The sequence below is a fragment of the Staurois parvus genome, unplaced genomic scaffold, assembly GCF_062004578.1.
Source record: "Staurois parvus isolate SC_StPar_1 unplaced genomic scaffold, SC_StPar_1.0 ptg000061l, whole genome shotgun sequence".
Lineage (NCBI taxonomy): Eukaryota > Metazoa > Chordata > Amphibia > Anura > Ranidae > Staurois > Staurois parvus.
The window spans coordinates 2634475-2647884 of record NW_028317857.1 but is presented as its reverse complement, the minus strand read 5'-3'; the positions used below and the strand labels follow the sequence as shown (position 1 = coordinate 2647884).

Sequence of the window (13410 nt, the reverse complement as noted above, 5' to 3'; positions counted from 1 at the left end):
TGTGTGTAATATATATGTGTGTAATATATATGTGTGTGTGTGTATATGTATGTGTGTAATATATATGTGTGTAATATATATGTGTGTGTGTGTAATATATATGTGTGTAATATATATGTGTGTGTGTGTATATGTATGTGTGTAATATATATGTGTGTGTGTGTATATGTATGTGTGTAATATATATGTGTGTGTGTGTGTATATATAAAAATATATATATATATATATATATATATATATATTGGGTGGCTTAGTGGTTAGCACTTCCACCTGGCAGTACTCGGGTCGTTGGTTCGAATCCCAACCGCGGCACCACCTGCCTGGAGTTTGCATGTTCTCCCTGTGCCTGTGTGGCTTTCCTCTGGGTACTCTGGTTTCCTCCCACACTCCAAAGACATGCTGGTAGGTTAATTGGATCCTGTCTAAATTGTCCATAGTATGTGTATGTTTGATTGTGAGTTAGGGACCTTAGATTGTACGCACCTTGAGGGTTAGGGACTGATGTGAATGTACTATATATATGTAAAGCGCTGCGTAAATTGACGGCACTAGTACCTGAAATAAATAAATATATACACACACACACACACACGTGATTGCGCTTGTATGGCTTGGTGCTGTTTCCAAGTAACCAACTAGTAAAGAGAAAAGAAAACTGGTATGGATCAGGCCTACGTGGCAAAATGTTGTTTGGGTATGCCAGTGGAAAGACTGTGATGGCATCGGCCTCAATGGTTGATGGGCATCAGTTACAACAAAGTTTTGGCTTTTGATGGAGATGGTTTAGAAAAGGTAAACAGCCCCTTGCAGCATTGGGCAAATGTAAAAGGACAATTTGATTTGTAAGCAAGCAGAACATTTCTTCTCTAAGGACCTTCATCGTTGGGCTTGTGACGGATGTGGCGCACCTCCAGGCCAATTCCGCTTTTCTTTGAGGTCAGTTTGACTCTTCTGTGCTCATTACAGGTGCATTTGGTCTACTGCTGACCTTCTCACCTTCATTTGACATCTATGCAGCATCATCCTGCTTTAAGCTGCTTTTGCATTTTGACTTGTACAGAAAGGGAAGCAGTTCTGACACAAAACCATATGACACATTCTGCCTGCCTTCTTGAAGGTTTTAGTTGGAAGTTTCTGCAGCTGGGATGGAATGGGCAGTGCACAGAGTAGTGCTAACATTCAGGGCGGTATGTGTTCAGGGACCCATCTCTGACATGCAGACTTCTTGTATTCTCAGCATTTGTTCCTGGGTGCATATGGCACTAATCACAGCTACCACTTGGTGCAACATTCAGCTCTGTCCAGCCACAGCAGCTCTCAGCCCCTCATAGAGTTTGACAGGCTGCTGGCAGCGGGGCTGGACAGTGCGCCTGTACTTCCGTATGCAGTGGTGCCAACAATAAAGGGACCCAGACCATCTGCAGCTATTCTCAGTGTAACACTGACTTTGTTTAGCAGATTATGATTTCAGACAGGCAATATGAAATAAACAGCAATTTCTTTACAACAAAGGAAGGCAGGAATGGAATGTGCAAAAAGTTTGCTAGAATTCTAGCGGCAGCTTGTTTTGTTTTTTTCTTCCCCCAAACTAGAGTTACACCATAAGTTGACACTATAGCATAAACACATTATCATGTGACCCAAATATATGTTTAACACAACAATCTTTAAAAAAATAAATAAAAAAAACCGCTTTTGGTGGTTTCATGGTGGCCTATTCATATCCAACCATGATCTGAAGAAAAGGGAGCCACCCTGAAACAGAAAACCTGGGGCAGCAGTCATGGCACCAGCTAAAACTGGAATATAGACAAGGATTAAGAGACAAAAAAAATCTTACGGCAAGCGATTACATCAAGTGCTGAAAAATAATCACAAAGTTTCAGGATGCAATGATTCAGTACAGCTACAGATCATGGCACTGGAAAGGTGTGTCGTATAGCAGCAATAATTTGTTTGACTTTCTCCCACAAGCTTAGAAGTACATAGAACCCAACCCAACATGCGGCTATCTATTGGAATCACAAAGTTCCTACTACTGCAGATGTTGGATGCCTGTGTGAAAACGGATGCAAAGGTCAATAATCTCTTCTGCCTTTATAAAGTGCTGGAGCAACACAAACGTTTAATTAAAATATCAAGCATAATTTTCGTCTAAATTGACCGTAAGACATAACCCCATATAATTTACTGCCACTATGTTTATGCAGTATCTCTTCTGGGTACAACGTTGCAGGTGCTCATGTAGTCACTGGGATTATTTAGTAAACTGGGGGGTTCAACATCTGGCGCAACCGTGCACAGAAACCAATCAGCTTCCAGGTTTTATTGTCAAAGCTTAATTGAACAAGCTGAAGTTAGCGGATTGGCTACCATGCATAGCTGCACCAGTTTCTGAGCGCTCCAGTTTTAGTAAATCTCCCCCACTGTATTTGAAATTTAGTTTTCATTTGTGATAGTTCCAGCCCCCATATCCCAAAAGATCCGAACAAGGAAAAATAAACTGCCCCCATGATGTAAGGAACTCTCCATCTGCTCCTGCATGAAATATGTGGTCTGTTGGCATGTTGTAGTGGAGCAGATGGCTGCTAGTACATCATTACACTATCACTGGAAACAAGAGCCCCTCGCCTAGTACTCACTGCTTGGCTTTGGCTGACCATGAGAAGCGGGTCTGCTGGGTCTTTTGGCTAGGGGTAGCTAGTTGTGCCTTGTCCAGGGACGGACTGACCAATTGGAAACTCGGGCACTGCCCAAGGGCCGGGGGTCAGTAGGGGACCCCATGAGATGCCCCGGTATCTTTTTCATAGGCTTTTTTGAGTTCGGGCAAGGACACAGGGGCCCCATGATCCCCTATTGCCCGGGGGCCCCATGACTTGTCAGTCCGCCCCTGGCCTTGTCCCTATCAGTAGCTTTGCGCCCCAGAGGGTCAGGGAATGATCCTTTCTCTTCCGTAAGGGACAATTTGACACTCCCTAAGTGTACTTTTTGTGTATGTTCACATATACTTTTTATGGTTCACTTTTGGTGTTTGTTCTTGTACATCACACTGCAGGCTTGAAGTAAAGGAGAAAAAAAGATTGTAGATTTGCCTTTTCCTAAATCTTCCATTACAAACAATAAAGTGAAAATAACCCCCTCATTTTAAAACCGTGTTCTTCTAGTAGCTAGCTTTCCATTGGCTAAAACTAAAATGCTCAAGTCCACAAATGCATATATATATGATCCTAGCTACATGCATATTGGATGCACTGCCGCTTGGAGGCTTGGTGCTAATGTTGTAATGTCAGCGGATCACCCAAGTATCCTTGCCCTTGCATACTTGCCCCTTTTCTCCTGTAGACATTAGGGACCAATTTTAAAACTGTACTGTCTGGTGCACTGTGATACCCCCCCCCCTTTTTTTGGGGGGTGGGGGTGGCTTACAAACTGATAAATATATCTAAATATTCAGGTTTTGAGGAGAAAAGTATCTATTTTGTAAACGGATGATGTCATGTTACTGGTTCAGTGCAGAGTTGTTTAAAAAGAGAATCCCACATGGAAAACCCATCATTAAGTACAGGTCAAAGCGCTTATCTACCATAATGCAGAGTTTCACTGCATACTTCAAACATCTGTTCCCCATTACAGCTACGGAGACTTTCCAGGAAATGCCAAACACATATTTTAATGTGGACATTTACAAGAAATCTCTGCTTTCCTAAAATGACAAAATGATCACTGCAAGACCCTGGGTAACAGAAATGGAATGCCGTAATGCAATTGGAAGTTACATAATGAAGTTAAAATAGACGCGAACCCAATCACGAAATACATATAATATTTTACATGTTAAAGTCATTTCTGAGGTCATTTTCACTTTTTTTTTGTAAAGCTCAACTCCAGAAATGAGAAATAATCCACCCTTACAGAATTTACTCCTTCCTGTGCGCACACACATATAGCGAGGGTTAAATGCTCATTGTGTCTAGAGATGCAGGAAAGCAGAGAAATACCTTATTGCGTGCTCTGGCGGGGCCCCTCCAGTGGTGCCAATGGTCCCCTGCAGCCACTCACTCTATTGGACACTCCAGCCTTCTCCATGTACAATGAGACTTCTACACCTGCAAACAGGTAGCTTCCTGATCAAGCTGTCTCAGGTTTGAGGGGTGCCCTCCCCAACATGTTTCCACTCTTTCCATAGCGGTTTGATAGGATTGATGGTATTCAAAATAAGGCTCATGAAAGGCCACTTCAGAACAGTCCAATGTTTTGGAAACTGTAAATAATTAATGTGGCCGCTCTGTTTTTGAAATGTGACAGCAGGTGAAGGGAGAAGATTTCCTTCCCGCTGTCATACGGAGTGGGGGATCGGTGGGAGAGGAGGCAAGAGCTAGAACATGCAACATGTTCCAAAAGATGAACTTCTCCTTTAATTTAAAATAAAAAAACAAAACTCTGAAATACTGAACAAACCATTTTCCCTTGCTTTCATGTGATTAGGTTTGAACCAGGAAAGGAAGAACTCGCATGATGCTGTGTCAGCGATTTTCTTGGTGTAAGCAGTGCTGTCGCTCAACTTTTATAGATGCCAGATTCTAGACTGCAAGTTATCTTCTGTTCCATTTTTATTTTTTTCAAGGAAAGGAATTATTTCCAGACATGATTTAAGTTTTATGAAGCAAACAGACAACAAGGTGTTACACAGAATGTCTGTAGCTTACAGTATGTCTCAAGTTATACATAGAATGTCTGGTTTAGAATAACATTGTAAAGATTTTTCAAAATTGTAACGTTACGATTCACCCCCAACAATGACATAGAATGCAAATACGAACAATAAAAATGTGTCCACAAACATAATGCGTGACCAATTCTTGTGTGCTTTGCTAATTGCATGTCTCAGACTCTTGAGGTTATAGATGGGGTAGAGGGTAGGAAGGCAGCTAAAAGATAAGGAAGGAGGGGGGTTGAAAGGGGATTTGTAAGGGCACATGTTTAGGTTGGTTTAGGGGTATGGAGGAGGGGGGGGGGCAAACAAAAAGGGGTGGGGGAAGGCTAGGACAAGTTGGATAGATTAAAAGTCTCTATACCCTGCTCCCCCCTCCTGTTCACAGATCATGTAGAGCTGTAATGGCCCTGAGAGTTCCTTAATTGCTTGACTTAAACGTATATATAAACCCTCACCTTGTAAAGCAACCCATTCAATTTAAAATAGAAATGAAAGGCAAAACATTTTGTGTATGGATGTAAAAACATAAATACTGGTACATTTTCCCCCTTATTTTTAAATGATTACATATCCTCTGTCTTCAGCTGCATAAGGGGGAGAAACAGCACCATAGTGATCTTCCCAGTGAATGGCTGTGTGTGTGGGGAAGGGGGGGGGTGTCAGCAGAAGTCTGATCATTGGAGGAGAGCACACAGAGTTTCCAGCACAGCTAGAGAACTGACAACGCTGTGCTTTCATGCTTAGTGTAGTCAGTTTTTTTATAGGAAAGAAGAGGGACTGGCAGGAACACCAGGAATTTCACACAGTACAGCAGGCACATACCAGGAATATGAAATGTTGGGTTTACAAATTGTTTAAGCGAAGAGAGAGACCTATGTGTTGGGTCCAATTGACATCATAGAGAGGGCAGATGCTGCTTGTTTAATTTAGTTATTTCAGTAGCTCGTCATTTTAAAGCAATATCCTACCTATTATTTAGACTGGATATTAAGGTGCCCTCTTATGGGGGGGGGGGGGGGGGTCTGGATTTATATGCACAGTCCGACTTTCCAGAATTTTCTGCAGAATTTCTGGATTGCTGATGTAAACAAGAATGCTGAGCTCAGCCAAATAATGTAAATGGTGAGCAGTGCTGTTAGTGCCAGCCATCAGGAGGGTGGTACAGTGACAATCTGGACACGTTTTATCTGACACCCCCAGCTCTGCTGTCAACTCATGTCTTTAGGTGGCCTAAAGGGAAACAAGAGTAGCTTTTGGTTCATTTTATTGCTGTGAACAGAAGATTTGTGTTGTGTCTGCATCTTTGTGGGTTTTGCCGTACAGTGGTGTTTGTCTAACATAGCCTGGTCCACTGCATTTCAGAGAACTTCCCAGTCCCCACTGTAGACAACAGTAAAAGCCTGGCAGAGATTCTATCCCTCTCAGTGTAGGTATCACAGCAGGAATAACCACTTCTATAGCAAAGACCAGTTTCTTGTGTGAACTGGTACAGCGTTATGACCCAGTAGTAATAGGAAAGGGGTTGTTACTGGGTTGCAGGAAGAGGCAGGGTCACACAGTTATGGAAAGCATCCTGAGGTTACAAATGTGTAGAGAGGAGTTTTCAACTCCCTCCCCCTAGACACTTACCTGAGACTTCTCATGATTCAGTGCTGTCCCGTCTGCAGCAACTCCTCCTCCTCCTCTTTCTGTATTTACAGGATGCTCTGACAGCAGTGGGAGGCTTTGGCTCTCGCTGCTGTCAGTCAAATCCTGTGAGGAGGGAGTGGGGCCAAGCCATGCTGTATGCTTCTATGGACACACACAGCCCGGCTCAGGTCCACAAAGCACACAATTTGCTATGGGGGCACTTGGAGTAGAGGAGGCATGGACAATGCTGATGGGGGACCCCAGGAAAGGAGGTAAGGGGCCTGCTCTGTGCAAAACTGGCACAGAGCATGTAAGTATAACATATTTTTTTATTTTCTGGAAAAAAAAAATTAAGGTTTACAACCACTTTAAGTTCAGGTTGCTTCTGAGACTCACCCTAGGGGTAGATTTAGACTTGTGTCTAAATCTCCCTTCCCTCTGAGGCCCAATCTGTGTTAGGATTGCTATTTAGAGGCTACTGAGAGGCGGTGAGAAAGCGATGTGATGCTGGCTGTTTTAAACCTATTTCTGCCATCAATCGTGCATTGCAGCTCTTCCCTATTGATTTGCGCATGTAGGAAGCCCACCGAACAGTCCATGGCAGGTTAACACTGTTGCAGTCGCAACTGCGGCTTGAAAACATCCCTCGTCTGCTGCCTATTGCGGCTCAACCGCACATTTTTGCCGCCCTCCCAACCACTTATCTAAATGAGGCCTTAAAGCGCTTGCCTAAAAGTCACCAAGATGGCACTATCCCACTTCAGGCAACTCTAGATTCCTTCAGGTCACTCTGCTTGTGTATTGAGTGCCCTGGAGTCCTTACATTCTGGGAGGTCTGATATGTTATTGTTGACAGCCTGGCTGCACTGCCTTGTGTGCATCGCTGTGGGCCAGGTTGGCTGATGGACCAGTGGAAGCATGGGGTGAGGGGTGGGCAGAGAGTATGTGGGGCTGGGCTCTGGACCCAGGATGAAATCTGTTGGAGTGTCCTGTGTTCAGTTATCATAGCACTGACTGCACGCTGGGGCCACATCACTGACTGCACGCTGGGGCCACATCACTGACTGCACGCTGGGGCCACATCACTGACTGCACGCTGGGGCCACATCACTGACTGCACGCTGGGGCCACATCACTGACTGCACGCTGGGGCCACATCACTGACTGCACGCTGGGGCCACATCACTGACTGCACGCTGGGGCCACATCACTGACTGCACGCTGGGGCCACATCACTGACTGCACGCTGGGGCCACATCACTGACTGCACGCTGGGGCCACATCACTGACTGTTAGATAGTTTATTGGTTTGCATCCAAAAAATCCCAACTGCTTTGAAAGATTACGGACTTCTTTTGTAGGCTTTCCATTATATAATGGGCTCTGGTTGGGAAATGTGAGTCTGAGCTGCTTTTGGAATATTTAGTGCCGTAAATGATTATTTTATGATTTTACGTAATTTAATGACTCTTATTGGAATGGAATTTCATTTGGATCGGTAGAAATTGACTTGCAGCTGTGAGTAATAGAAAAAGAGAAATGAAATGTTTCACCATTGCATAACCTTACTTGTACATAGCTTGGTCCGTGTTTGTGCTGCTTTTTCTGTACTTGTTTACAATGTTGTTGTCTACAAAATAAAGGTCGGAGTGCAGATGTACCAATGTTGTGTGATTACAGACAGCGGCACATGCCAGCCTGGTCAGGTTGTATAGGCAGGTGCCTTCCAATAATGGGACTGTGAGCTCTCTGGGGACCTCTAGTGTATTTCAGGAGAACTGCTCTCACACAGACATCATTTTGTAGTTTTAGCTTTACTTTTATTCCAAGACACCTTGCAGGTTAGGCAGTGATTTGCAGACCTATTCTAACTATATCATTATCTTTGAAGTTGAACAATTAAAGCTGAAATTAGACAGAAACACCCTTTAACCCTTTGATGGAAGTTCAGCAGTGAGACATCCTGCATTTTAAAGTGGATTTCTTTCAGCGTTAACAGAAACCTCTCCCAAATATAATCTGTTCAGCTTAAACAACTCACAGCGCATATTTGTCAAACACGATCTTTGCTTGAATCTCAGCTGTAGGATCATTGCCCCTCCACACTGTATGTTCTGTAGCAGTCTAATATAATATAAAACATTAAGTGCGCTTATCCAAAAATAGATAAAAATCTTAAATCCATCAAAGAAAAAGTGCATCAACATTAAACCATGTGCATACAGTATGAAAAACATTGATTTATATTGTAATAGTGTGTATTATTATTTATTTCAGGTACTTGTATAGCGCCGTCAATTTACGCAGCGCTTTACACATATAGTACATTCACATCAGTCCCTAACCCTCAAGGGATGTACAATCTAAGGTCCCTAATTCCCATTCATACATACACATACTAGGGCCAATTTAGACAGGAGCCAATTAACCTACCAGCATGTCTTTGGAGTGTGGGAGGAAACCGGAGTACCCGGAGGAAACCCACGCAGGCACAGGGAGAACATGCAAACTCCAGGCAGGTGGTGTCGTGGCTGGGATTCGAACCAACGACCCTATTACTGCCAGGCGGAAGTGCTAACCATTTAGCCACTGTGCTGCTCTGTGTGTATATAAAGAGTCTAGAAAACAAAACCTAGTAGTGGTGCACTTTCAGAAAAGCGCATCAAGACCATGGGACATGATAGAACTCTATTGGAACACACAGCAATCCGCGGGTACACTGCATTACACCTGCAGAGCGGTCAACCTACACTGCATCAGTTTGAAAGGGGCCTAAAGGTCAAACGTCAGGTGTAGATGGAAATGAGGGTTTACCTGTTTGCCTATAAGTAACAGTAGTATTATTTATTATTATTTATTTCAGGTACTTATATAACGCCGTCAATTTACGCAGTGCTTTACATATATATATTGTACATTCACATCAGTCCCTAACCCTCAAGGGGTGTACAATCTAAGGTCCCTAACTCACATTCATACATAGACATTCTAGGGCCAATTTAGACAGGATATAATTAACCTACCAGCATGTCTTTGGAGTGTGGGAGGAAACTGGAGTACCTGAAGGAAACCCGCACAGGGAGAACATGCAAACTCCAGGCAGGTGGTGCCGTGGTTGGGATTCGAACCAAGGACCCTAGTACTGCCAGGCGGAAATGTATGTTGTAGAGAAAGAAGTGTTTTTGAAACAATTGATGGAGCAGATTATGAAAGTACCTCTGTTCTCAGCCTCCTTACAAGACAAAAAAAGCAGTATGCAAAGTAACAAAGATGCATTTTATTTATTCGCTCTAGTCACACCTCAGATGGATAGGTGCTATTAACCCAATTTCAGGGGTGTTGCGCCAATGTTGAACTGTGTGCACATGGAGTATGCTTGCAACTTTAGTGCTGGTTTACACCAGATGCAGTCCTGTGCTGTTTTTTTTTTCTGCATCAAAAATGCATGCACAGTGTTTTCCATATATTCCAATGGCCCTAGTTCACACCAGTGCAGTCAGTTCCAGTGCAGAAATAAAAGTAACAGGAAGAAGGGTCAGCCACACACCGGAGGATTGATGACTATAGTGTGTATTTATTGATCCATAGGATAGGACACACAAAACACCAGGACATGAATACAGGACCTGTTGAAATAAAAGTAGAACATGCTGTATTTTGTATTTAAAGTGGAACTCCAGACAAACAGCTTAGGTACAGTGGAAAGGCGTTGTAATCTCTGTCATGTTTTTATTGCTATCTTTGTTGGTGTGAATCAGCCGTGCTCCCTATAGCAGCGGTCAGTCAGAGGTTGAGGGCAACGCAACATTTTTCACATGTCCCTGGTTCTGGAGGTAAGGGTAAAGCTCCCAATGAGGACGCGTGTTCTGGATACAGATATCCGAGACCGGAACTACTGCGGGGTTATTTCCTGTCAAAGCTAAGTAGGCTTTTCAAACTTTCCCCGTGGTATTTAAAAACAATTGTCTGCATTTCCACTTTAATGCCTGGTTAGATGTATTCAATATTCTGGGCTGCATTTGCTGCTGTGCTATATATGACTTTTTTTTTAAATTTCTTAACATTTCAAATAATTTGAAAATCATAATCTTCATGCAGAGAAAAGGTACAAATGTTTTTGAACTTGGACTTTGAGAATGAAACTGAAATTTAGTTGTTAAAAATGACTGGTGTAAAAACATGCTTGAAAATGGTTTATCTCTATATAAATAGAAGAAACTCTAAGGGAAGGACTCTGTAATGGACATAATGGTATTACTTACACCAAGCACTTGGTCACCATGAGCGGTAAATTTAATCACCGCAAATCCATCACATTCTCTGCTTGTGCCATGCATTGGGAGCTTTTCCCATTTGGCTTTGTAGGGAGAACCTTTGGTGCTTCCTTTGCACTAGAAGAGGACTAAACAACCTTTCCCAATGCTCATCACTCAATTCTCTTTGAACTTCTGCTTTCAGTATTTATGGCTTTTTTTTTTTTTTTTTGATATTGGCAAAGCACCAGAGCTTCAGAGAACAGCATATAGTTAGTATTAATGGATGTGGGTGTTATTTATTAATATGGTGCAATGTAAATCAATGAGCTTTGTTCCACAACCTGCTTTGTAATATTTCTGGTTGCATTTGGAAGTGAAGTCATACTAGCAGCCTTTCTTGGTTATGCCAATATCAAAAACGTATTTATGCAAATTCTGTTAATTGATTTACATTTTATAGAATTTAAAGATCTCCAGTCAGAAGTAAAATCCATTAACAAATACTTAATTTCTCTCTTTAAACTGTTTTTAGTTCTTGATTATGACACTGGACCTCTGGGTAGTAAAAACAAAAAAGGTCACTAGTTGTGCCCATAGCAACCCGTCCAGTACTCTCTCCTGTGATTCTAGCACAGTATGGGAGAGTGGATTGGTATGTCAATTGTATACAAGCTCACTCTTGAGGTCCACAGTCATCTTGAGACTCCAACCTAAACAGAAATCTTTAACCAGTTAAGCAGTGGATGACCTGTCTACTTTCTGTCACTCATAAATAATGCAGGTCATCTGTATTTTACTTCCAAGCTTTACGTGATTTTTAACAGCAGCACCCCTCGGAATACATTTCTGTTTTAGTGTGGAACCAGGCGAAGTTTAGTCATCTTTTGGGTCTTTAGTGCTGTTTGGTACCACAGCCCAGACATATCTCCCCATCCTGGGCAGGGATGTAGCCTGTCACACTTGACTGAGGTGAACTACATTTAGAACAAGAAAAGTTGAGCTTTTCCTATATTCCTATGTTAGTTTCACTGGAGGGTATATTACAAAGCTATGCTGTATGATGCCCCTTTGTTGGATTGTCAATAGGAATATATGGAGATCTCAGTTGTGCGGGTGATCCCTAGGCTCAGCCTGTCAGCTCTTTTCATGATGGGGATGGAGGGCCACCTGATAAGGTCCCTGTTAGCACTAACGATCTGGCAGGTACTGAACTTTGCCCTTTGCCACCTTAAAGCAGAAATCCATTTCTGGTAGTGGTTTTATTTACTGTTCAGTAAAATTTAAAAAATGCAATTTTGTAATGAGTTTTCACTTTGACTGGACTCTTTCTTCTTCAATTGGGCATTGTGGGAAGGTGATAAGGGTGTGTAATTCTCCTATAATTAATCTCTGGTAATTTCTAAACTTTCCTTCTGGTGTGTGTTCTCTTCTCTCCAGTTTTCTGTTTCTCCTGCTCCTGTGAGATCTGACTCTCCTGTATATGCAAACCTACAAGAACTGAAGATTTCCCAGTCCAATCTACCCCCACAGCCCAACACTGCCCCTGTCCAAATTACAGGGGAGTGGGAAACGCACAAAGATTGCACTGGACGTTTCTATTATTTTAATAAAGCTACACAAGAACGAACCTGGAAACCACCACGCTGCACAAAAGACACTAGGGGAGAGTCATTGGCTCAAACCGATCATGAGGTAGGTTGACTGCTCCTATGTCAAAGAATCAATGGGTTTATGTGTTTATCAAAAACTTCCTTTTGGCCTCATTTTACAAAAATGTTTTAAGTATTCAAATAAGAATGGTCTGTGTTGCCCACAGCTAGTTTGCTTTTAGCACTTCTTTTTCCTGGCTTGTAAACTATGTCTAAAGGCAAAACGTTTTTTCTTTTTGGATAGTTGGGAACAGCTAAAAACCTTTTCTTTTCTTTTTTTTGACTATTTGTGTTTTGTAAGTAAACTTAACAGGAAGTGAATAAATTGCCCAAAATGAAGGAAATTAGCTGCTGTACAGTTGTCACCCCCCCCCCCCCCCCCCACCACCGGAACAGCTTGTAGTAGTCACATTCAACTGAACATGTTCTGTAATGTTGGAAGACATTTCATCACCCATTTAAGTATCTTCAGAGCTGAAGAAGCTCCTTGGATGCTCAAGAATCCTCTTAAACATTGCAGAACAAGTGTAATTGAATGTGACTCATTACTGCTAGCTATGCCATGACCTGAATAAACCTTCCTACACGTTCCCATTGAATGATTTCCTCTCTGTTCCAAACTTTTGGAATTTCCTTCACCTTCATTCATGCCAACAGTGGTCTCCAGGTCAGACCTCCCTAACTGGGGGACAAAGTATTAACTACCTGACAAAGGTTCTAATCTCTTACCACTCTGTTTAAAGCTTAAAAAAAAAGTTTTGTCTTTAGACATACTTTAACTGTTAGAGTCATCATTGAACATCATTTAAGGACTCATGCACACAGGGCTTGTGATTTTAGGTGGGATCTTATATTTGGCTTTCTCACAAAAAATGTCTGCACACATGTAATGTTTGTGCTGTCTTTACATGCGTTTAACATTTACATACATGTTTGCTAGGATACCATGGTGGTTCTAGCGCCTAGCGTCCCTGGTATCTAGGACGCCATGGGGGTTCCTGGTCTCTATGATGCAGGCAGCTTCTGGTGCCCAGCGTCCTTGGTTGCTAGGATGCAGGTAGCTCCTGCTGCCTAGAATCCTTGGTTGCTAGGACACAGGTGTCTTTTGCCACCTAGCTTCCCTGGTTGCTAGGATACAGGTGGCTCCTGCGTCCAGGTGTT

At 42.6% G+C, this 13410-nt stretch overlaps 1 protein-coding gene across 3 annotated transcripts in view; it reads left to right on the top strand.

Moving 5' to 3' along the window:
• ARHGAP12 (Rho GTPase activating protein 12) overlaps positions 1–13410 on the top strand; it is a 144088-nt gene that overhangs the window by 84712 nt on the left and 45966 nt on the right. For all 3 annotated transcript variants that reach the window (XM_089668684.1, XM_089668685.1, XM_089668683.1), the window contains exon 3: positions 12038–12292. In XM_089668684.1, the coding sequence (XP_089524810.1) occupies positions 12038–12292 (255 nt within the window). The remainder of the gene's footprint in view (positions 1–12037; positions 12293–13410) is intronic.